At 46.5% G+C, this 24008-nt stretch overlaps 1 protein-coding gene across 3 annotated transcripts in view; it reads left to right on the top strand.

Annotated features, from left to right (window-relative positions):
- Ppargc1b (PPARG coactivator 1 beta) overlaps positions 1–24008 on the top strand; it is a 111849-nt gene that overhangs the window by 61955 nt on the left and 25886 nt on the right. Inside the window, exon 2 of one of the 3 annotated variants that reach the window (XM_021266200.2) lies at positions 4030–4226. The exons of the other annotated variants lie outside the window; for them this stretch is intronic. Coding sequence (XP_021121859.1) covers positions 4176–4226 — 51 coding nt within the window. The 5' untranslated portion in view covers positions 4030–4175. The remainder of the gene's footprint in view (positions 1–4029; positions 4227–24008) is intronic. 3 annotated transcript variants of the gene reach the window in all.

The raw sequence follows: 24008 nt of genomic DNA, 5'->3' as shown, positions 1-24008 counted from the left end.
TGGAATTTTCTGAAATGACAGCAGAAGTAAAAAACCCAGATGCCTCAAGCTATAGTGAAAACCAGATCAGAAATAATTTCTGAGGTTTAAAAGAGAGATGGCAATCAAAATGAAGGACTTGCTCAGTGAATGTAGAGTAGACACAGATTAAAAAAGAAAATAGAGGAGCTTAGGAAAACGATGGAAACTATGAATTCCCAACATAGGAAAGAATGGAATCAATGAAACAGATTCAAACAGACATCCAGGAGATGACAGGTGAGGACAGAATATCAGATCTAGAAGATAGGATTCTGGTTAGTGACCATGAAAAGAAAGATTTCTTAAAAATAGCAAGGGACCATGAAAAATCAATCCAACAGCTGCAAGATGGTGCAAAGAACAACATAAGATTAATTGGAGTCAATGAGAAAGCAGGGGACAACAAAAATGCCATAAAAAACCTGTTCACAGAAGGAATGGCAGAAAACTTCGCAAACATGGGAAAAGAATTTGACATACAAATAAGGGAGGCATATAGAACTCCAATTACCCATGACCAAAATAAATTTACACTAAGGTATATAATAATCAAGATTCTAGAAACTCAGCACAAGAACAGAATATTAAAAGCTGTTAGAGAAAAGAAAAAACCCCACCTATAATGGAAGGCCCATCAGAATCACAGTAGACTTCTCAACACAAACCCAAGGAGAGCTTGGAGTAAAGTATTTCAAATCCTGAAAGAAAACAACCTCCAACCCAGATTGATGTACCTTGCAAAACTATCTTTCAAAATCAATGAAGAAATATGATACTTCCACAACAAAGAAAAACTGAAGAAATTCATGACCACCATCCTTCTGAATAATATTTTAGAAAGAGATAATGAAAACCAAAATTCCAAGAACACCAATAAAAGCCACCAGGGAAGGCAAGCAATTAAACAGAAGGGAAAGACAGGGAACCAACAATAGGAAAACAATATGAAAAGGATAAGCCAATACATGTCTGTTATAACTGTCAATGTAAATGGTCTGAATTCCCAATCAAAAGAAAGAGATGGGCAGAAAGGGTCAAGAAACAAGATCCAACAATTTGCTGCCTACATATTTAACTCAAAAAGAAATTCATAGACTGAAAGTCAAGGCATGGAAAACAATACTTCAGGCAACAGGAGCCTGGAAAAAAGCAGGGGTAGCTATTTATTTGCAGACAAAGTGAACTTAAAGCCAAGAGTGATCAAGAGAGGCAAAGAAGATCACTACATACTCGTAAAGGGAAAACTCCCAAGAGGAAGAGATAAAAATCATAAATATATAATTACCAAATACTGGTACACTCAACTGTATAAAACAAATGTTAACAGACGTGAAAAATCAAATAAACAGTAGTACAATTGTAATGGGGGACCTCAATACCGCAATGTCACAAATATGCAGATCAACTAGATGAAAAATTAACAAAGAAATACAGAACTGAGCCAAACCTGTGAACAAGTGGATTTAGTAGATGTCTACAGTATTCCACCCTACAATATCAGAATACATATTCTTCTTAGCTGTGCATGGGAAGTCTCCAAAATAGACCAAATACTGGCTCATAGAACATGCTTGAGTAAATGCAAAGGAATTGAAGTTGTCCCCTGTATATTATCAGACCATAGTGCCATGAATTTGGAAATCAATTGCAAAAGAAATCACAAAAACTACATAAACACATGGAAATTAAATAACATCCTCCCGAACAACCAATGGGTCACAGATTAAATGAAAGAAGAAATTAGACAGTTTCTACAATTAAATGATAATACCGATACAACACACTGGAACTTATGGGACTCAGTGTAAGCAGTCCTATGAGGGAAATTTATAGCAGTGAACTCTCACATCAAGAAAACAGAGCTAGCACAAATAAACAACCTAGTGGTGAACCTCAAGCTTCTACAAAAAGAAGAGCAAGTCAAGCCCAAAGCTTGTACAAGGAAGGAAATTATAAAAATCAGAGCAGAAATAAATGCAATGGAGACTAAGAAGGCAATACAAAGAATCAATGAATTGAAGAGTTGGTTCTTTGAAAGATTAAATAAAATTTATAAACCCTTAGCCAGCCTTATCAAAAAAAAGGAAAGACCCAAATCCATGCAATTACAAATGAAAAGGATGAAATCATTGCATGATGGATCCTGCAGAAATCCAGAAGATCATCAATACCTACTTCGAGTGTCTTTACTCTAATAAGATAGAAAACACAGACAGAAGAAATAGACAAATTCCTAGATATGTAGGAGTTATCAAAGCTGAATCAAGAAGATATAAAAATTCTAAATAACCCAATATCAGTCAATGAAATTGAAGGTGTAATTAAAAACCTATCAACAAAGAAAAGCCCAGAAGATGGATTCACTGCTGAATTCTACAAGAAATTTAGAGAATATCTAATGCCACTACTCCTCAAACTCTTTAATGAAATTGAAAGGGAAGCAGTACTCCCAAAGTCATCCCTGGAAGTAAGTATTACCGTGATATCAAAACCAGAGAATGACCTAACCAAAAAAAAGAACTACAGGCCAATCTCCCTAATGAACATAGGCAAAAAATTCTCAGATACTGGCAAACAGAATGCATCAAATCATCAAGAAGATTGTATACCATGACCCGGTAGGATTCATCCCAGGGATGCAGGGATGGTTCAACATGTGCAAATCAATAAATGTAATACACCATGTCAACAGAGTCAAGGACAAAAATCACATGATCATCTCAATAGATGCAGAAAAAGCATTTGACAAAGTTCAGCACCTGTTCATGATAAAAACCCTACAGAAAATGGGAACAGATGGTCTTTATCTCAATCTGATAAAAGCCATCTATGACAAATGAACATCCAGCATCACACTAAATGATCAAAAACTGAAAGCTTTCACTCTAAAATCAGGGACAAGACAAGGATGTCCACTATCACCACTCTTCTTCAATATAGTTCTGGAAATATTAGCTGGAGCAATTAGACAAGAGAAAGAAATAAAAGGAATAAAGATAGGAAAGGGAGAAGTTAAACTATCATTATTTACACATGACATGATACTCTACATAGAAGACCCCAAAAACTCCACCAAAAGACTTCTTGATTTAATAACCAAATTCAATCTTGTAGCTGGATACAAAGTCAACACTCAAAAACCAATAGCATTCCTGAACACAAATAATAAACTTACTGAGATTCCTCAAAAAACTAAAACTAGAGGTTCCATTTGACCCAGCTGTCCCCTTTTTGGTATCTTCCCAAAATAATTAAAAGCCTCATACCACAGTGATATATGTGCACCCATGTTCATAGCAGCACAGTGTGTAATAGCTAAATCTTGGAAACAACCCAAATGCCCATCAACTGATGAATGGATAAAGATGTGGCCTTTTAAAAAATACAGTGGAGTACTACTCAGCCATAAAGAAGGATAAACATGAGACATTTATAGCTAAATAGATGCACCTATGGACCATACTTTTAAAGGAAATAAATTGGGCACACGTGTAAATATCACATTGTTTCTGTGGCGTGAGAAACCAAAAGTGGAAATAGGAACCAAAATGTATTGTAGGTGATGTGAAATAGGAAGAAAAAATTCAAATGGGAAGGGGCACTAGGGAGGGGGATGGGGAAAGGAAAAAAGGGAAAAGGACAAAGAAAGATAAAATGGAAACAAAGCTTTTATAAATAAGGAGGGGAAGAAAGGTTGAAGGGAGGGGAAAGGAATGAGGAAAAAAATGAATTAAGCTGGGCCAGTGATTTAGCTCAGTGGTATCATGCCTGCCTGGCAAGCGCAAGGTCCTGGGTTCAATTCCCAATACAAAAAAAAAAAAAAAATTAAGCTATGTCATGTACAGATACATGATGATGTACAGGTATATATGATGAATGTGATCATTATAGATACCTAAATCGTACCAGTAAACAATTTTTTTAAAAAAGTTGTTAGCCCCATCTAATAACCCCCAGATGGAGATGTCAGGGAGGTGGGATGAAAAAGGGCTCCTTTCTTCCTTCTAGGTGCAGCCACGGACCCAGCCCCAGCAGGAGGGACGAAGTCTGTTCCCAGCTGAGGCAGCTGTGTGCATGCCTGGCGGGGCTTTGCCCTCTTCCCACCCTAAGCTTCCAGCATCCTCACATGACCCACATCCTACCAGGAGCCCCTGATGGGTCGAAGCTGTGCAGAAAGACCTCTACTGGACCACCATTGCCAACAGGTGCACCTTGAGCCCTGTGTGCCTGGGGACAGAGCCTGGCCCAGCCAGCCCCTGGGAGGGTTACAGACAGTGCCAGGCAGTGTGGAAAATGCTGTGCAACCTCCTGCTTAGAGGCTCTGTGATCTTGGATAGGAAAATATCATGTCATTATTTTCATTAACCTCTAATTGAAATTTAGCATTTCCTTTTTTTATGAATGTAGGTGACAAAAAAAGGTATCAGTGGTACCTGTGACTTTGTCACCAAAGGAAATCATGCATATTTTTGTATCATTTTACAGTTTTTACAGTTTGCTAGAAATATTTAGGCTCATTGTGACTTTGAAGTTATAGGTAATAGACTTGCCACTAGCTCTCATTATGTAATAAATAAATAAGGAAACATTGCTATAAGAGAAATTCAGTCTTTTAATATTATATAAATATTGGTTTCCTTTCTAATCTTATTTTATGCATTTACAACATTTCGTTTTCATGTATGCGTTCATAAACATTCTGAGAAATGTATGGGTTTCATCATGTGACGGAGGGGTGCAAATGGCTCAGACAAAAAAAGAAAGTAAAGGACCTTGCTTTACCACCAGGATCTTATTTCCATTTCACAAACAAAGGAGCAAAGGCTCAGAGAAGTTGAATATCTTTTAAGGGTCACATAGCTGTTGGTGATTAAGCCGGAATCTATGCAGATCTTTCTGATCCCAAAGTTAATGTTCTGAGCATTCCAGCACTGCCTCCAAAGTAGCCCTGTCAGTAAATGTACAACTGGTTTGAATAGAGCTGACACCAGAAAACACATTTATGTTTTATCTGAAAAACAAAGTGCAGCTTTTGTGTGCTACTCCCTAACATGGCCTTGTCTTTTAACAAGAGAAGAATATTTTCCTTGTCAGTTAGATGGTGGTTGTTGTGATGTGGCACGCCTCGGGGATAAATGAGGTTCTGAATATACAAACACATTTATCCTGTGGGTTTCTCAGCCCCAAAGTGGCCCAGTGGGTGTGTGACCAGAGACAGAGAAGAGTGACCCTTGCACTGCCGAGCCTCAGGCCGCATAGCGAACAGGCAGCTGGCTGAGCAAGTGAGAACTCAGAGCCTGGGGCCACCACGGGCTCACCTGTGTCTCAGCTCCAGCCTGTCTCATTCTGGGTCGGTGTTGCTTGCATGGCCAGAAGACCTGGGTCCAACTCTAGACTGTCACTAACTTAGCTCTGTGATCTGGAGCATGTTACTTCCCATCCCTGGAGTTTCCTCATCTGTAAAATGGACTGGACGGTATGTCTGGCTGTCTTTACTTGGTTGTCAGTAAAGTACAAAGGAGAGGCCCCACATGAGGCCCTCGGAGGTGATGGTGGTGGTGGTGAGGGAGATAGACACCCTCTCACTGCTTAAGATGAGGTGATGGGACTGTCACTAAGGTCCCAAGGCCAAGGGCCATGTCTGACCAGCCTTAGCCTTTGCCAAGAGTGTCCTAGGTAGGAAGCCAGGGCTGGGGAGTGGGGGCCAGATCCCTGCCTGTCACCCCTGTCTCTGTCTCTCCTCCACTGTGAGAAGTGCTGGCTTTGTCTCCCGCACCTCTGTATTTAGTGGTAGGGCTGTGACAAGATTTGGTGACCTCAGGGCCCAAATGGACTGTCTGCTGCCATAAGCGGGACTTGAGTCACTTCCTGGGGATGAGCCCTGGGCAGGCTGCCAGGAGTGGACCTGGCCCTCTGGTTCTCTGCTCTCCTCTCCTCTCCATCCCCAAGCTCCATTTTAGTTCCTAACTTCTTTGGCTTCAGGAAGCCATGGACAAGATAGAAAGCAAAATGGTGATTTGCTCACAAGGTTTCTCTCTGCAGCTCCCAGCCTCTCCCCCATCAGGGACTCGGGCTGAGGACAGAGGGAGATCCTGGAGGCCTGGACCCCGGGCCTCTGGTCACTGGGGCTGTAACATGCATAAGCTTGGGGACAGCCTGGGGCAATCAGGGCAGGCTCCATGGAGCCTCCGAATTGGATTTTGAAGGATGGACTGAAGCATGCATGTGATAAATAGAAGCAAAATCCTCCAAACACTGAAGGACATGTAATAGAACACGAGCACTCTCTGACCTCTCCTTACTCCAGCACCTCCTTATACTTGTGCCCTCAAACTCAGAATCTTCTCTCAAGGGTCCTTCTAACATAAATCTGTGGCTGTATGCATGACTCATCCATCGTTTAAAGACAAGAACATCCTCACAGCATCAGCTTTCCTCCTCAGCCAATCCGGCAGTGGCTGTTCATATGGAGAGGGGTGGCTTTTGCCCAGTGGTGTGAGAACATTGGCGGTCATAGCTTGTGGCTGAAAACATGTCACCAAGAACAAAGAGATGAGAAAGCCCGTGATGCATGTGAGGAGCTTCCCCAGGAGGACGAGGGTAGGCAGCCTTGCCTTGTGACTAGGACTCTGGCTTTTGGATTTGGAAGTTGAGGTCAAATCCTAGTTTCTGCCCTTCCCAGCTATGTGACCCTGGACAAGTTTCCTCACTTCTCTGGGTTTACATTTTCCCATTTTTCAGATGCACTGAATAATATCTCTCTTTGAGACCATTGGGGATGTTACAGTGAAAACACTTGCTACTCATAGAGGCACCCGATAAGCCCATCCTCTGCTGTCATCATGGGACTGATGGGTACGGGTGAGGGAGCTGGGCCCTGACACATAGGGGAGGTGCATGCTGGGTGTTTTAGGAGACATATTTGGAGGAAGGAAGGCCAAGCGATCGATCTGAGGCTCAAAATAGCCTGGAAGTGCAAGAACAACAATAAATAAATGGGTTCCGGATGCTTTTAAATCTTGGCATTTCCTGATCTTGGCTCAGCTGGGCCAGACAGCTTCATCAGCGTTTGCTGCCGAGGCCGGCGGCACACGCCTGCCCTGGCCACTGCCCAACACTGCTTTCAAGAAAATCAGATCTGGAGGCTTTTGGATCCCTGGCACCAGGCCTGTGGGTCATGGACACAGGTTAAGGATCAGCCAGTGCCAGAGTGTGTCCCATGTGGAGGGAGCCTAGTTGGTACAGGGAAATGGGAGGCCTGACCTTGCAGGATGAGTGAATGAAGTGGTGGCTGAGAACTGACCAGCTCCTGGTCATTGCTTCTCCATATGTTTATTGAGCACCTGTTGTGCCAGGCATCAGGGAGTGTGGCCATTAGTAAAATGCTTGTGCAATTACCCACTGTGGTAAACTCAAGAAAGTTCCCAACCTCCTCACGTGGTTTGGAGGCTAAGAAAAGATTCCTTGAGGAAGTAGAGGAAGTAAAAACTGGTGGATGAATAGGCGTTAGGTAGGAAATCGTGTCTGTGAGGGAAGGACGCTCCAGGTCAAGAGTTTGTGTGAAAGCTCGAGGGGGGACAGAAGGAAGTCCGGCAGGACTGAGAGCCCAAGAAGGGTTGGGTGGCACTGTGAAAAGACACAGGACAGGCAGGCAGGGGGAGACCCTGCAGGGCCTTGATCTTAGCTGGGAGGAGCCAGAGGGACCAGTAGGGTCAGATCTACACTTGGGAAGATGGTTGTGGCTGCCCTGTGTCCAGCAGCCTGGAAGGGTGGAGCCAGCAGACATGGCTGCCTGCAGCCATGAGTTGGTAGTGTGATTTCTCTGTTAAGGGCTCACTCAGTGACTGGGTGATGACGAGGAAGCCCCAGAAAATCCCAGCTGCCCAGAGGTGCTGCAGCAGTTCCAGCAGTTGCAGCAAGTTTGGGTGGTGATCGCACTGATGGCCACTGTCTTTTGAGCACTTTGCAGCAGACACTGTGCAAAGCTCTTCTAGTCATCCTCATATGAACCCAGAGAGGATGCATGAGGTTATGATCCTTCAGCAGTTTACTGAGGCCCAGAGGGACTGCACGGCTCAGCCCCCGCATTAACTCCCCTGGCAAGCATTCTCCAGCTGAGTCTGACCCTTCTGAGTGTGGCCCATGCCCAGCTTCTGTCTGGTTGCCTCAGTGACCCTAAGTGTCATGCCCGGGGCCACAGAACTAGTTCAGAGCTGGGCTGGAGAGGCACTGTCACGCGTGGCCTGGGGGGCACAGCCATGCCTCTGCTTCTCCATCCCCCCAGCCTGCTGGCCACTGCAGCTCTCTATTTAGCATGTGAGCCGCAGCAGTGTCTCTGGTTTCACATGTCACCTGCCCCCTGGGACTTGGATGCTCTCTGCTGCGTGTTTTATTTTTCTTTTCGACTTCCTCCCCCTTTTCCTTCCCCTGTGCTCCCACCCAGCCCCATCTGTTGCTGCCCCATGGGGTCTTTCCTCACCTCCCACATGTTCAGGCAGGAAGGGAATGGAAGCAGAGGCCTCCTTCTTTCTGTCTTCTCCAGCAGGAGAAGCTGCTACCTGGGCTGCTGCCCTCTGGTCACACGGAGACCCCACAGAGATAGCAGGAGCTGCATGGAGAGAGAAAGCTGGCTGGGAGGGTCAGTCAGGGAGTTGAATACTGTCATGTGCTAGAATCTCACTCCTGATTCTAAAGTTCTTGCTTCCCAGTCAAACTCAAATGTGCACCGTGCATCACCAGGGATTTTGTCAAAATGCGCACTTTGGTTCATGGGTCTGGGATTCAGCATGAGAGACTGTGGGGTTTTTTTTCCCTTTGGTTGTACTTGGGTTTGAACCCAGGACCTCCTCACTGAGCCACATCCCCAGCCTGTTCTTATTTTGAGACAGGCTCTCACTTAGTTGCTAAATTTTGTAGCATGGCCTCGAACTTTCCATCCTCCTGTCTCAGCCTTCTAGAGTGCTGGCATTACAGGTGTGTGCTACCACGCCCGGCTGAGACTACTAATAAGCTCTAGTGAGGCCGATGTGCTGCCGGTGTGGGAACACTAGGGGAGCAGGGTGAGGAGCTAGCAGGTCTCCGACTGCCCACTCACGGTGCCAGGGTGGGCACACACCCCACAACACCCCACCTCAGTGCTCTCCTCCTCTGCCTTCCCCCTTTGTGAGGAATGGAAGATAGTTTCCACTGTGCCCAGGGTGTCCCACACTGACATGCATGTCCAGGGCACGTGCTGGCTGATCAGTATTGGAGCATGGAAACTGAGGTTCAGAGAACTAGAGGGACCCATCTAAGGTCCATGATATTAGCACAGAGAATTCAGGGCTGTGACTCCCCATCCAGTGTCCTCTGCTATGGCTGCAGCTAGGAGTCAGAGGTCTCAGTCCTGCTCCTCTCTGTAACTTGCTATGTGACTTTAGACAAGTCCCTTCCTCTCCCTGACTGAACCATAGCTTCCCCATAGAAAAATACTTTAATCTCTACCCTGTTATGAGAAGCAAATGTGAGAATGTCTACTTAATACAAGGGATTTTTATGATCCTTGAGTCCACCAAGCTCACTAGGGTGGGAGAATCCTAGTTGAGCAGGAAAGTGACCTTGGGAGGCATGGGGAGGAGTGTTTGAGCTCATTGTGGAGTATTGGAGAGTTCTTAACTTCCTGTTTCCTGTCAGGCTTGGATAACAATCCAGTGCCCAGAGTGCTTCCGTTTCTTAGTCCATTCCACCATCAGTGCATGGAAAACAGTCCTGGTCTGGGGTGTCTGTGGCCCTGCCCCTACCTCCAAGGACCTGGCCCTTTTATTTAGGAAGGCAGGAGACACGACTGCCTGATACAGACTCACTTGCCATGCCCTGTTCTCCCCCTGGAGCACGCTTCTACAGAAGCAAGTTCCACACAGCCAGAAAGGCAGCCAGGCCTTGGGGCTGAGGGGCCTGCTCGGCAGCCTCCCTGGCCTCTGGCCTCAGAAGAGGACCTGCTGGGGAGGAGAGAATGTTTCCCACCAGCCTTATCTGGGAGACTGTCGGTCTGGGTTTCTCATCATCTGGCCCCTCGGGAAGGAAAGGCAGGAGTTTCCTGTAGGGGATAAATGAATACAGGATACCCCGGCCCCTACACACATACACCCTGAAGGGGGGTGAGTGTGAGGGAGACCACAGACATCATCGAGTATGAGGCGAAGGCAGCAAAACGGACCCCTGCACAGCCCCTCTCACCCTGCAAAGGTTTAGTGAGCACCTGCTCTAGGCCAGGCATGGTTCCAGGTGCTGGGACTCAGCAGAGGACAAGGCTGGGCCCTCCCCTCCCACAGTGTACACTCTGTAGGGAACACAGGTGGCCCCTGGGTTGCAGCTGTGACTAAAACTGTGATGGGTCCAGAGTGAGTGGGTGAGCTGGGGTGTTAGTGAAGGCGTCTCATGGAGACCCATGGTGGAAGTGGCCTGGGTCCTGGAAGGCCACTGTGACTGTAGTGCAGCAAGGACAGGGGAGTCCAGGAGATGGGGGAATAGCTGGCAGACCTCGGCTCTGCAGGGACTAAGCTAATGCCGGCCCTTGCCCCGCTCCTCCTGGGTGTACCTCAGAGGTCTGTTGTCTGTTTTCTGGCCTCAGGGAAGGACCAGCAAGCACTGAGAACTTTGGCCCCTTCCCCTTACTTTAAAGTCTAGTAGATGGACTTGCACAGGGCACAGGACTTTTTCTGAAGTACCATTAACAGCAAAGCCCAGCCTGAATGGGGGGCAGCAATGAACGTGAGGCTTAGGTCTAGATCCTACTCCAGCTTAGCAAAGCCACACTACCTCCAAGCCTTAGCTGTAACACGGGGTGTACCCTCAGATGCTCTGAGAGATGGAAACCATGTATCTGGGAGTTATGGTTGCTTGGTTTGGGGTTTGGGTCAAATTACCTCATAAAGTCCTTACATTGCCCATGAAATAGTATATATGAATAATAGAGGAGTGTGTGTGTGTGTGTGTGTGTGTGTGTGTGTGTGTGTGTGTGACTATATGTACATATAGAATTAAAATGCAAAATATGTCACCCTAATTCTCATGTGTAAGAAAAAAATAGAAATTTGACTTTTTACACATTTATTTTTTGCCAAGTATGTAATGCTGGATTCACTGAAGGTAAATAAGAATATGATGGCTGCCACTGTATGGCTCTTGGTTAATAAAAATGGAAAACCTAATTAAGTCCCTCATAATCCCTCCCTTTACAGAGCCCAGGGCCTCGGCGGGGCTGTGGGGGTAGAGAAGAGGCAGGGGCTTCCCCAGGGAGCCCAGCATGGGAACCACAGGAGCAGATGGGCTGAGCGGCCCCTCCAGCTCCCATGCTGTGTGGCAAGCAGCAGGGGCAGTGGTGGGCAGAGTGCTGCTGAGTCATTTCTCCCTGGGTAAGTTGTGTCGAGTGTTGGTGGCGAGCCCAGGCTGGTGTGGAGCCCTGGGAATGGGGTCTCCTCTGGTGCCTGCTGTGTCTCTCCACCCACCAGAGGGCCCCTGTTTTGGGCCAAGTGTTGCCTGAGGGCTCTGGTGGCACAGCTAGGCCTGGCAGCCTGGGCAGAGCTAGGTTGAAGATGTGAGCACGTGCCTTGCTGGCCTATTGAGCGTGACATTTCCTCAGATGCTACAAAGGGGCTGCCTGACCTTCACTCCCCTGCCAGGACCCCCTTTCTCCCTCTTTCTGGGTTATTTATAATTGTGCGAACAGGCAAAGGGCTTTTCAGCTGAGCCCTGGCCAGCTCCTGCAGTCTCTCCTGCCAGCCAGGCGGTGACACATAAACAGAACCAGAGAACTCGGACTCTGTGGGACCCAGAGGATCCCTCCAGGCAGAGTGTGCTGGATTGGTGTCCTCTCTCTCTCTCTCTCTCTCTCTGACTTTCTAATATTTATTTTGTTTTATTGTGATAAAATGTATATAAGGTCACTAATTTTAGAGCATGTGAAACCATGGCTCTAAGTATGTACACCGTGCTGTCCTATTGTTGCCAGTCTTCTTTCCCAGCACTCGTTCATCATCCCCCAAACGGGTGCTTTTTCATCCTCCTACTACAGGAGGATGGCTGGCTTCCAACCCTAGCCCCAAGGCAGACTCAGATTCTGAGGAAGCCCCAACAAACCTGGCAAGGGAGGAAGCACTGCCTGTTTAGGGTGAGAACAAGGTAGCTGCCCCTTCAGCTGCAGATGGGACATTGGGCACATTTCTCAGGGCTGGTAGTGACTCTGCTGTCTTCATCCAGGAAGGAGGTGGGGATGCAGGACAAGGTCCTGATTTGGGGAGGTCTGGGAATCTCTCACTCTTCCTAAGCCAACTGTTTCCCTAGCAGTCTTCACTTCTTTTATTATAAACTGGCCTTGTGTTTTGCAACTCACCTCAAAACAGAGCGCCACCTACTACTGTGTTAGTCCATGCACTACGTTTGAAAAGAATTCAGTAACAGCTCCTCCCCTATGGACAGCATTTAACAGTTTTTCCCAAATGCTTTCCCATCCAAAATACCTCCCCGGACAGGGCCAGGATAATTCTACAGCAAGTGGAGGGTCCTAGGCCCCATCGTACAGATGTTGAAACTGAGGGCCCACTAACTTACATGCCTAGGACATAATCCCATTCCCTGCACATACAGTGGTTTTTTCTCCAGCTCATTCTACCCAGGTGGGAGCAGAGTGAGCCATAGGAGGCACAGAAGTTAAGGGATGTCAAAAAATTCAGTAATCAAGATAAATCACTTTAATTCAGTGTTTAAAAACAGTAACTGGTACAAAAATATGCATGCTGAACAAAATATCAAAAAAAAATTTTTTTTTTGTACCGGGGATCGAACTTGGGTCCTTGCGCTTGCGCAGCAGGCGGCGAAACCACTGAGCTAAATCCCCGGCCCAAAATACCAAATTTTTAAGTGAAGGCAGGAACATTATGGGTGCAGTATGTGGCCACACTGGATGGAGATGGGGGCAAAAGGAGAAAAATTAATTCTACCAACCCCACCTTTATTTAGAATGTTGGTATTTTGTTAGTCATGGACAGACTTTTTTGCATCAATTTCTATTTAAAAACTAAACACTGCATTTAAAACTTGATTGCTGAGTTTCTGTGCCCAGGACTCCCTGTTCCCAGCCTTGGTTGCACCTTGCTGTTCCTGTGCACTGCTGTGATAGACACCCGCACCCTGGTCCCCAGGCCTCCCAAGGCCTTTTCAGCTACTCCTGAGCTTCAGGAGTGCAGCTGAGGGTAGAATCTGATCCCCACAGTCTATTTTTGGGCCTGCCCTTCAGCAACTGATACAGCCTTGGTGTGGGCAGAGCTGATGTGTTGAAATGGCGAGTGCTGGTGGCAGGTGGCTGTGTGATCATGTACCTTCATTCTTAACCTCACAAAGGGGTGGGAGGGGGCGGCTCTCCATGGTTCGTCCCCACAGAATTTGACAGAATTTGGTTATTGTTACCTGGTAATAGGCTACCGGGCAATTTGGCCTTGTCTTGGGGCCAGACAGAAAAAATCCACGTTGTGCTATCTTACTTTTGTGCACCACCCTTGACAGTTTATAAGGCCCTCCTTTCATTGGACACATCTTTATTGAGCCCCTACTATGTCCCAGGCATTGTGCTAGGCAAAGGGATACAACAGAAGACAAGATAGGGTAGACACAGTGCCGGCTCACAGGGAGCAATTAGTTTGAGGGAGGCAAAAATAAACAAGTAGATAAATTGAAACTGAGGAGAAGTTCTGGAGGCAAATGATGGTGATAGTTCTACAAGAGTGTGGATGTGCTTAATGCCTCTGTACGCTTAAAAGTGACTAACGTGGTAAGTTTTATGTTAGGGATATTTTACTACAAATTAAGAAATACCAAAGGGGGATGGTAATCAGAGAAAGAAAAGTGCTAATTGAGGGAATTCCAGTGGGGGTGGGGGGCCCAATCAGGATGATCACATTAGGACCCAGTGGTCAGGGATGCCCTTGTGGGGAGGGATGCTTATCTGAGATGGGGGTGATTAGAAGGAAGCAGCTGGGGAAGGTGAGGGCAGGGCCAGCACGGTCCCTGGAGTGGAAACTCAAGCTACACACACCATTCCAGTCTCTGGAGGTGCAGAGGCCCAGTGACTCCTTGTGACTGGCAAGCTGCAACCCAGAGCCAGCCCTGCTGCCTCAAGCCTGACCCTATATACCTGCGCATCACTCGGCAGTTTAGCAAGTGCCTTTCCTGCCACTCTCCTTTGAATTCAAGAGGCCCTTGAGTTTAAGTGCATCAAATTGACTGCAAGTGCAGGCAGACACAACATGTGTACCACACTGTCCCTAACACACCGTGTGCTTGTGTCAGAGAAGACACTTCAATCTTTGATTGTTTAAAAACAAAAACAAACGTTGCCTTCCGGAGCCTGGGCAGCCTTGTGCCTGCTGAGAGGCAGCCCTGAGGCGTGCCAAAGTGGGGGGTTCTCTGGGACCTCAGTGCTGAGGAGGGGCCTCTGGGCTTTGCAGCACCCGTGACAGGCTGCCCTGGAGCTGCCCTTGTCAGGTAATTTACCTCCCTGCATGCCAGCCAGCGGCCGTAGGTCCCTATGGGACAAGGAACCTCTTGAAGGCAACAGGGAGTGGGAAAGGAGAGGATCAAGATGACACCTCCCCCAGGAGACCTCCTGTCTGTATTTCCCTTGCCTTTTTTTGGCAGCAAGGCTGAGGATGGGAGGGTGATCGAATGCAGAATTTTGGTGTATGGGCCACAGCTGTTGAGGAAGTGGCCTGTCATTTTGGAAAAACCTTTGGACAGGGGACACAGAAGAACCCAGTTTATGTCCTGACCCCGTCAGGAGCTGGCTGTATGGATCTATGGGTAGACTCCTCATTCCCCCGCTCTGAGCCGCAATTTCATCATCTGCCAAATACAAGACTGATCTCTGGGAGTGTGACTGCAGGCTCTTCCAGTGCCCCAGAACTTCAGGAGTCCATTGTAAGGTTTTATTTCCTGTGTTTTAGACACTGGAATCCTTGTATAGTTGCCACCTTCTTATCTGATGAGGTGGAGAACTCTAGCTGGGAGGAGAAGGCAGGGAATTCCTATGAAAAAAATCAGTAAAGCACCAAATCATGAACTGCCACGGTAACATTGTAATGAGGTCATAAGACATGTGCATTCTTTTTTTTATTTTTATTTTTTCAGTGCTGGGAAATGAACCCAGGGCCTTCACGTTGAGCTACACCTGCAGCCCCTTTTTAAATTTTTACGTTTTGAGTCAGGATCTTGCTAAGCCACTAAGTTGCCCAGGCTGTGCTAGAACTGACAATCCTCCTGGCTCAGAGTGCTGGGATTACAGGGACTGCACCCTACACCCAGCTCTGTGCATTCCTTTTTGCTCATCTCTTGCTACAGGGCAGGGCATAGAGCCAGGATTGAAATTCTAAGTCATTTTCCTGCACAGCCCACATCCAGGGTTCCAGTTTTCAGTTCAAAGATTCATGCAGTTGGATCAAAAATGTAATCTCTTGTCAAGCAATCTAAGTGCAGAATCTTTACAGATTCTATCTCCTAATCTTTTACCACGATATCATCCACACAAAATTTGATAGCAGTTTTTTGTTTTTATCGACTCAAGTTTATCAAATCCTCCCACATCCTTCAACTTAGTTTTCATTGAGATTTCTTCTTTTGTATTTACATTTTCTGGTTATGAACCATTTAATTAAATTTAGTAATTATAGTAAAAGATGGGTTTGGGTGAAACAGCTGGCCCCCAGTACACAGATCAGCTGGTGGGAGCAGACCAGACAGGCTGGGCACCATGGCATTAGTCAAGGGTGTGGTAGGAGGGGATGGAGGGCAGAGTGTTGGTTAACCTGGCTGGTTGGCTAGGTGGAGACGGGTTAGAGGAATTTGTGTTGTACCAAAGACCTGAGAAGGCTTGGGTGGAATTTGGTTTGGTTGCAAGTAACAAAAAACCCTGCCATGGCTAGAAGTTCAACCGGCTCTGAGTTGAGCCCTGTCTTGGGCTCTAAGGTCAATGTCCAGGGCAGTGTCTGGGGCTAGCAGAGGGGTCTTCTGGAGCACCCTGGTAACTGGGCTTCCTTGGAGTTGGCTGGGTAGAGCCCAGCCTTGCAGCCAGTTCTGAACACTGGATCCTGTCTTGCTCCCTGGGCTGGAGAACCCACTCGTACTAGACCTAGTGACTTTCTCTTGGGTCACCTTATGCCAAGCCCTGTGCAAGTACCTGCTTTACTAGGGTTTGGGGCCTGACTGTAAAGGGCTGAGCATCAACAAGATTGTGTTCAGCAGGCCCGAATCATATGCTCCCATGAGGAAAGGCCCTTGATTTCTGGGTTGAGGGATTTAGCCTTGAGTGTTTGGGAGGGGGCTTCCAATGGTCTAGTTCATCTCTGAGTTTAGCATATTCTGTGCTTTTGAACTGGGCTCAAAGCCCCTCCATTTTATCTACTTAGTTTTTCTGGAGCTTAACTCTGTACTTGTGGCTTTTGAGTCTTATTTCTGATGATGCTATGAGTATTTCTGTGGGAACTAATATCAGCTTCTCTTCCTATTGTTCTGGAAGCCTCCTTAGGAGTTTTGTATTAACTTGGAAGACTGGGAAGATTAGGTTTTGTTCTAATGTAAGAGGGATGAATTAGTCATCACTTTTCATTGATGGGTGATAGAAACCCTGACTGGCTTGTACTCTAGAAGGAGCTTATTCGTTCACATTACTGCAGAGCACAGAGAGGAGCTGGCTTCAGACACAGCTGGATTCAAGTGTTTATTTTTTCAGGACTCCATCTCTGAGAGTTTCTTGGCTCACATCACCTGTGTGGCTTCATTCTCAGGCAGGTTCTTCACAGGTAGCCTCTCTAGAATGAAGTTCAGCTAGCTAAGTGCCTTAGTATTCACTCTGACCTGCTTGGCCAGGCTATGCTTGCCGTGACCACCTGGGTTTCAGGGAGAGATGGCTTCCCAAAGGAAAAATCAGTGAACTTCTACCCCCTGGGGAGGGGAGTGGGTGACAGGCAGGCCAGATCCCCCACTTTCTTCATAGATGGCCACTAGAGGCACAGGGTCATAGTCTGGACTAGGCCAGTCCTAATGAGTTAGTAAAATGGCTGTCCAGGCTCCATGTGGGGAATGCTTGGGACTTGTCAGGAAGCAGGGCCATGATCACTTAGTGGCATTCTCCATGGTTAGGGAAGGGAGAAAGGTGCCTATAATGCCACACATCTGCCACCCCAACAAACTTCACTGCAGGCCTGGGCATTCCTGACAGCAATTTTAAAAGTAAGACCTGCCTCAGACTATCAAACTCAACTTCGGTCAGTGGAAGAGGCTCTAGTGGGCAGTCGTGCAGCAGGTAAGGTGTCTACAATGGTAGTCACAGGACAGCAGTCTGGCCTGGTTGGGGGCCTGATGCCGCGCATCATCCCAGGCAGCCCTGAAAAGAGCCAGCGTGACCTTGGTGACAGGGCAAGTTCGTTTCCTCCAGCAGAAAGAAACCATGGTAATATATATGGGTTGGGTGGCTGGTCATGTTTGAAGGAAAAGAATAGGGAGAACCAGTGGCAGGTTTGGGATGGAAGGAAGTTAGGAAGTGAGTTCATGAAGCACGGACCCTCTTAGAGCCCTAGTTTTCACATCAGTTGGAAGAGGACACTAACCACTGAGCATCTTCTGCATCTTGGGAAAGTACCCATGAGACCATAATCATGAATGACACTTGAGAACTCTTGGGAACACTTGGGGACACTTCTGAGCTGTATCTGTGTCCTAGACAGTTGCTGCTGTAACAAAATTGCACTGTTCAGGTGGCTTACAGTTTTGAAGGCTGGGAAATCCAGGATGAAGGCTCTTTGTATGGTGTCTTATGAGAGCCCATTTCTGGGTTCATAGATGGGACTTCTTGCTGTGTTCTCATATGGTAGAAGGGGTGAATGAGCTCCCTTTAGTCTGTGTGATAAGAATACTAATTCTATTCATGAATGGTCCACACTTATGACTCAGTCACCTCCTAAAACCCCCCCTCCTAATTCTGTCACCTTGAGGATTAGGATTTCAACATGCAGCCGGGTGGGGCCCACTGCCATTCTTGGAGCGTCTGACACAAGCTAGGCTCTGTTGACTTTATCTTATCTTTCTAGGAACTCCAGGAGGTAGGATTCTTTTCATTATCTTCATTTGCCTGTAGAAACAGGCTATGAAAGTTAATGTCGATCTCAAAGGCTTAATGTCTGTAGCCAGGCCAGAGTCTGCCTTTTGCTCACCTTGTCTAGGCCTCTTCTCCTTTCAAGACAGTCTTTCTTTCTGCATTTTTTGTCTCTCCCCTGGAAATTCATTTGTTTATTAAATGCTGTGTTCTGCCTAAGTACTTCCTCAAAGCCTCTGTAGATCTCAGAAATCAGTACAGAATTACAGGAAAGCATTGTGTAGGAGAGGCCCGGAAGGTCTGTCTGGTCTTGAGTTCTCTCTTCTGGAGAGGCAGTGAGGCACAGAGGGGAGGTGGCCCACTGAAGGACTTGTGGTGAGTACTGGACATGTCTGGAGCCCAAGCTGCCACTGCAGCCACCCTCATACCAGCTGCTTCCCTCCGCTCAGGGATTGGGCAGATCTGTTCCAGGCCAGACACTAAGCTAGGCCATTTGCTGATTGTGTCCAGGAAAGTGAAGCCACCAATTTTTCCTGAAGATGCATTCTTTCTTAAGCAGGGAATCGATTTCCAACAAGATACACAAGCTTCCAATGAAGCCACTTAGGTGAGTCTGGACCAAGCCCCATTAATCTCCTGCCAAGGTCATTTATCTCCTGGCTTGAGGAGCCCACAGCCTGTTCAGATAAGCGGTGTGGGGTTGTGGGAGGAAGGGACACAGAACACACCACCACCAGAGGGGGTACCACATTGAGGGGTGATAAGACGTGTAGTGAGAGGCCCAGTGGCCGTGCACAGTTGGCCCAGACCTGTCCTTGCTTGGCCACGAACTTGCCATGTGACTTGCATCCTTCTTAACCTTTGTCTAAAGCTCCTCTTCCCCATCTGTAAGTGGAAATGAATGGTCTTGAATGTCAGTCTCACTTTCAGAAACAGGATGATGGACAGTGGCTCTGTAGAAAGAAAAAAGACTTGAGTTTGAACCCTAGATTCACCTCTCTGAGACTGTGGGTACAGTGGGTTCACTTGTGTTGTCCAAACAAACACCATGTTGGAGCCCTAATGGCTGCTACCGCAGAATGTGACCTTATTTGGAGATGGGTTCTGTAGTTGAAGAGAAAGTCAAGTGAAAGGAGATCTTTTCGGTGGGCTCTGATCTGATATGGCTGATGTCCTTATTAGAAGGGGAAACTTGAGCAGAGGCAGACTCACACAGAGGGAAGACAGTGTGAGAAGACAGCAATCTTCAAGCTGAGGAAAGAGGCCTGGTCCTCAGGTCCTCAGCCCACAGGAGGAACCAGGCCCCCTGACAGCTTGGTCTCAGACTTCAGTCTCCGGAGTTGCGAGCCAAGTTTCCTGTTCACACCAGCAAGATGCAGTAATTTGTCACAGTAGCCCTAGCAAGCCAAGACAGGAGACTTGACCTTAGACCCTCCTGACTAGTACTCAGGGACAGTAATGCCTGCTTGGTAGGGTTGTGTTCAGACTCTGATGAGAAGGTGCATGTGAGGCACTCGATGTGGCCCTTGGCATACACTAAGTGCCTAGTAATGGCAGTGCCTATTGGGCCTGTGCTGGACCTCTTAGCAAGGCAGTTCAGACCTTTTGAAGAGAATTGGGTCACCCAAGGCACCCCTTCAAAAGCCTCTAAGTATGGAGAAGGCCAAGAAATCACCATTAGTGCAGTGCCTAGTATATTTTTAGCTAGAGAGTGGTCTCCAGCCTAATTGACATGGCTGTGAAGCTTAGGCTTATTTAGTTTTATGTGCTGGCTCCACTCTTGAGTATGTGGACCTATGGGTAATCAAAGAGCAGTTGTCATGGCCACTTTATGGGTAGTTTGTAAAGAAAGTGCCAGTTTCATGAGGACAGTCACTGGATGACCTCAACCAAATCCATTACCCTCCTTGGGCCTCAATGTCCACATTTGCAAAATAGAGGAGATAGAGCAACTAGGTCAGGAGGTCTTAAGCTACATCTCTGAAGGCCTGAAAGTCACATATAAATTTCCCATGCATTCATGCATTTGAGGAAAGAACATCTAGAGCTTTTATCTGGTTCTTGAAGGGAAGTCTTTTCACTTCTGAATTGCCCACCGTGACCCACCTATGCTGCCTCTCTGGACTGCTGCTTCTGTCTGGTCTGGTACTCCGGGACTCTGATTCTAAATCTGCTTCTAGGAAGCAGGTCCACAGAGGTGGCCACTCTGAGGTCCCAGCAGGAGAGAAAGAGCTCCCCAGAGAGCTTATTGCTGGGGGTTCTGTTGTTCAGGGAGGCCCTTGCTGCTCAGCAGCCTTGTACCTCTGCATTTGTCCCTCCTTCCTCTCCTGCAGATCCCAGGTGATGTCAAGGTGGTGGCTCCTCAGCCCTGTGGCCTGTCCCTCTCCTGCATGGCTCTAGCAGCCTAACCCATATCCCTGCCTCCCATTTGGCCCCATCCTGTCAGACCCGGAGTAACACCCAAACCCCTTACAGTCCCAACCTGATCCACCCTCTGCCTGCCTCTCTGGTGTCCCCATCCATCTTCATACTGCTCTCTCCCTTCACTGAGCTGCAGCCTCACTGACCTCAGAGCCTTGACCCCTAGACTCTGTACCCCTGGATCTTTGCCTCTGCTGATCCCCCTGCCTAGAACACTCCTCCCACTTCTGCCATTGCCTGGATTCTCTTTCAAATCTGAACTCCATGTCTGCTTCTCCAGGAAGCATATTCTGGGATCCCATGTAAGACAGAGTCCTCTCCCTCTTGTCCTCCACCAGGTCAGCTGGATTGTTTCTCCTTCATAGCGCTAACCTAGCCTGTAATGAAATAGGAAGAATATATTTTCTTCCTCATCAAGATATCACAAAGGAAGGAACTGAGTCTTATATATCACACTACCTGGCTCACAGTAGCATTGAATGAGTGCTTGAATGGCTAAAATTAAAATACCTAGTGTTGGTGAGGGTGCAGAACAGTTGGAAACTCATATGGCTGATGGGTGTGTACACTGGCACAAATGCTTTGGAGAACACTTGGTTGTTTTTATAAAGCTACATATACATTTAACAAGTGACCCAGCAGTTCTACTCCTAGATGCTTACTCAAGAGAAATACATATGTCTACATAAGACATATTGACACAAAATTGACACAATATCGAAGACTTACTCATAGTGGCCCCAACTGAGAAACCAAATGTCTGTCTAGGATAGGCAAAAACTACCATATCCCCACTGATGGGGCACGATGGATACAGGAGCTCCTAAGAGGCAGTTGAGAGAATCCACCCAAGTTTCCTGTGGTAGGGTTGCTGTTGCGTGCTGGTATTTGTGGTTGGTGAATGTGAGAGTCAGAGGCTTTTAAGGCATCTTCAGGATCCCAGCCAGGCTCAGCAGTGTTCAGCTGGTTTTTGGAGGGTCACAATTTATTCTTGTTTGGGAGTTGTGTTCCATCATCCCAAGTGGATGCTTGAAACTATGGATAGTATACAGAATCCTGTATGTTTTCCCCTATACATACATCTACAAATTTAAGGCCTACTCCATCTTAACCATGCACTTACCAGGTACTGTGGCCATAATTTTTGCAGTTTGAGGTGTGATATCAAAATTGGCTTCTTTCACCTTCTCAAATTCATGGATAGAAGATTCGTTCTTATTGTAGGTCTTAGTAACCTCAGCATAGGATTTTTTCCTTTTCTTATTAAGTCAAGAACTTTAACCTTTTTATTTATAGAAAACATGTTGTGGATTTTCTTTGGCATTTCTTGCACTTCAGGGCCACTACTCAGCAAAAGAAGGGTTACCCGGACCCGCTCCGCATAGTCAGTCTGCTGACTAGGATGGTTACTAAGTGATTGGTGGGAGGGTAATGTATACAGTGTGGATACATTGGACAAAGGAGTGTTCATGCCCCAGTGAGACACAGCAGGACTATTCAGGATTTCATCATGCTGCTCAACTTTGCTCATCTCTGGAATTTTCTATTTAACCACTTACCAGTCCAATTATTTAAATACAGGATGACCAAACATTGCATTTTTTGGGTTAATTTTTATAAGATAATATAACGGAAAATATAAAAATGACAATTTTATCAAATTTATTCAAGAATTGACTGGTTGAAATGACACCTGCCCGAGTAACGCTCAGGATAGTCAGTACATAAACAAATGCACTGCCCAAGTGACACTTGGGGTACACTATTAAGTGATTGATATCCTCAGAATATAGTTGTCATGGGTAACTGAAACCACATAGAAGGGAGAATTGCTATAATAACATTTCCTTTGCATGATTATATATTTAATATCATCTTCCCTTACCCCCACACATGAACTTCAAGAAGACAGGAGTTTTGTGGTTTTTGGCCCTGGTCATAATAGCCAGCACAGTATCTGTCTCAGTGTGGCTCAATATTTAGGGCAGCCGAATCCATGTGGATTGGAGGAAGAATGAACAGGCAGAGTGCAGGATGTCAGAGGCAATGTCCCTGGTGACAGCCTTACAGGGCTCCGTCTGCTTGGCCTGAGACTCAGCTGGGAGCCGCCTCTTGGAGGACCTGGCCCTGGTGCCGCCTGTGCAGGCAGGATTCTTGCAAAATGCCAATTAAGGCATTTGACCCAAATTTGGATAAAAGCCTTTTTCCTGTGTCAAGTTGAGCTAATTATATACATTTATTCATAATTTATGAGGCCTAGTAAGTGGGAACAATTAAGGAAAAGGCCTGGCCAAAACCTATTTCTCTTTGGTGTCATGTTTGCCTTTTTTTGTTCTCTCAGACAGGTCCCACCCCTCCCTGCCTGCCATGAGACACCACTTTTTCATTATTGGCAGCATCATTATTTCATGTCATTACTGTCAGCTGCCATTTACTGAGCAATTAGTGGGCCAGGCTGTAAATTGCCTCTTTTGCTCTTAACCCTGTGTGGTGGTGGTGTCCCATTTTACAGAGGAGGCTGCTGGATTTCAGAGGGGTGAAGGGACGTACCCGAAGTCTCACAGCTGGTGAGTGGGGGTTTCAGCTCATATCTACCAGATTCCTGGGCCACCCTCCTTATGGCTATCGTCCTCTACTGGCGTCTCAACTTCTGAATCTCTCAGCCCTTCTGTTGGTGACTGTCAAACTCAGGAGACTGGGTGAGGAAGTGGTCTGTCGCCTTCTGATTCAGGAGATCTGGAGTTGGCCTGAGAATTTGCAGTACTGCTCCCACAGCAAGTTCCCCTGGTGATGCTCCTGCAGCTGGCCCTTGAGCCTGACCATACTTTGAGAACCACTGGTTTAGATAGTGCTACTTCTACCCCACTGCCCATTGTCACATGGCTGTGTGATCTGCAAGGCTTCTTCCTGTGTGTTTGCATATGTATTATCCTACATCGAGAAATACATCACTCGATTGTTCTTTCATTCTCTTTATACATTTGGGATTATATTCTACAACTCAGTTATTTATTTGACTTGTCTTGGAGATGATCCATATATCTGCCTCATTCTTTTAAATAATGCAGTAGTATTTCTTGATACAGATGTATTATGGCTCTCTCTACCAATGGGTGGTCTTCTACATTATAGATATTAAAAATAACCCTCTAAATTCCCTGGGAATATGGGTGTTTATTCAGAACCTTATAATTATTCAATAATGTCACCCATCATTATTGCTGTGTTGTATTTCAATATGAATATAAAGGGGTGGTTAACTTTGAGAAATTTCCTTATGGGGGACAGTTGTGTACAGAAGTAAAATTCTATTTACAGATTCTAATAAAGTTCTCAACAAAATAGCTTCAGTAAGAGAAAAGATATGCCATTTAGGCAGGGCCTTGGGGGATGTATAGGAGTGCACAGAGGAGAGGAGAGGGGACAGGGGGATTGTACTGCTGGGGCC

This window comes from Heterocephalus glaber, unplaced genomic scaffold, assembly GCF_053883595.1.
Source record: "Heterocephalus glaber isolate CG9 unplaced genomic scaffold, H.glaber_assembly_v1.0 deba00001463, whole genome shotgun sequence".
Lineage (NCBI taxonomy): Eukaryota > Metazoa > Chordata > Mammalia > Rodentia > Bathyergidae > Heterocephalus > Heterocephalus glaber.
This window is presented reverse-complemented; position numbering and strand designations above follow the sequence as displayed.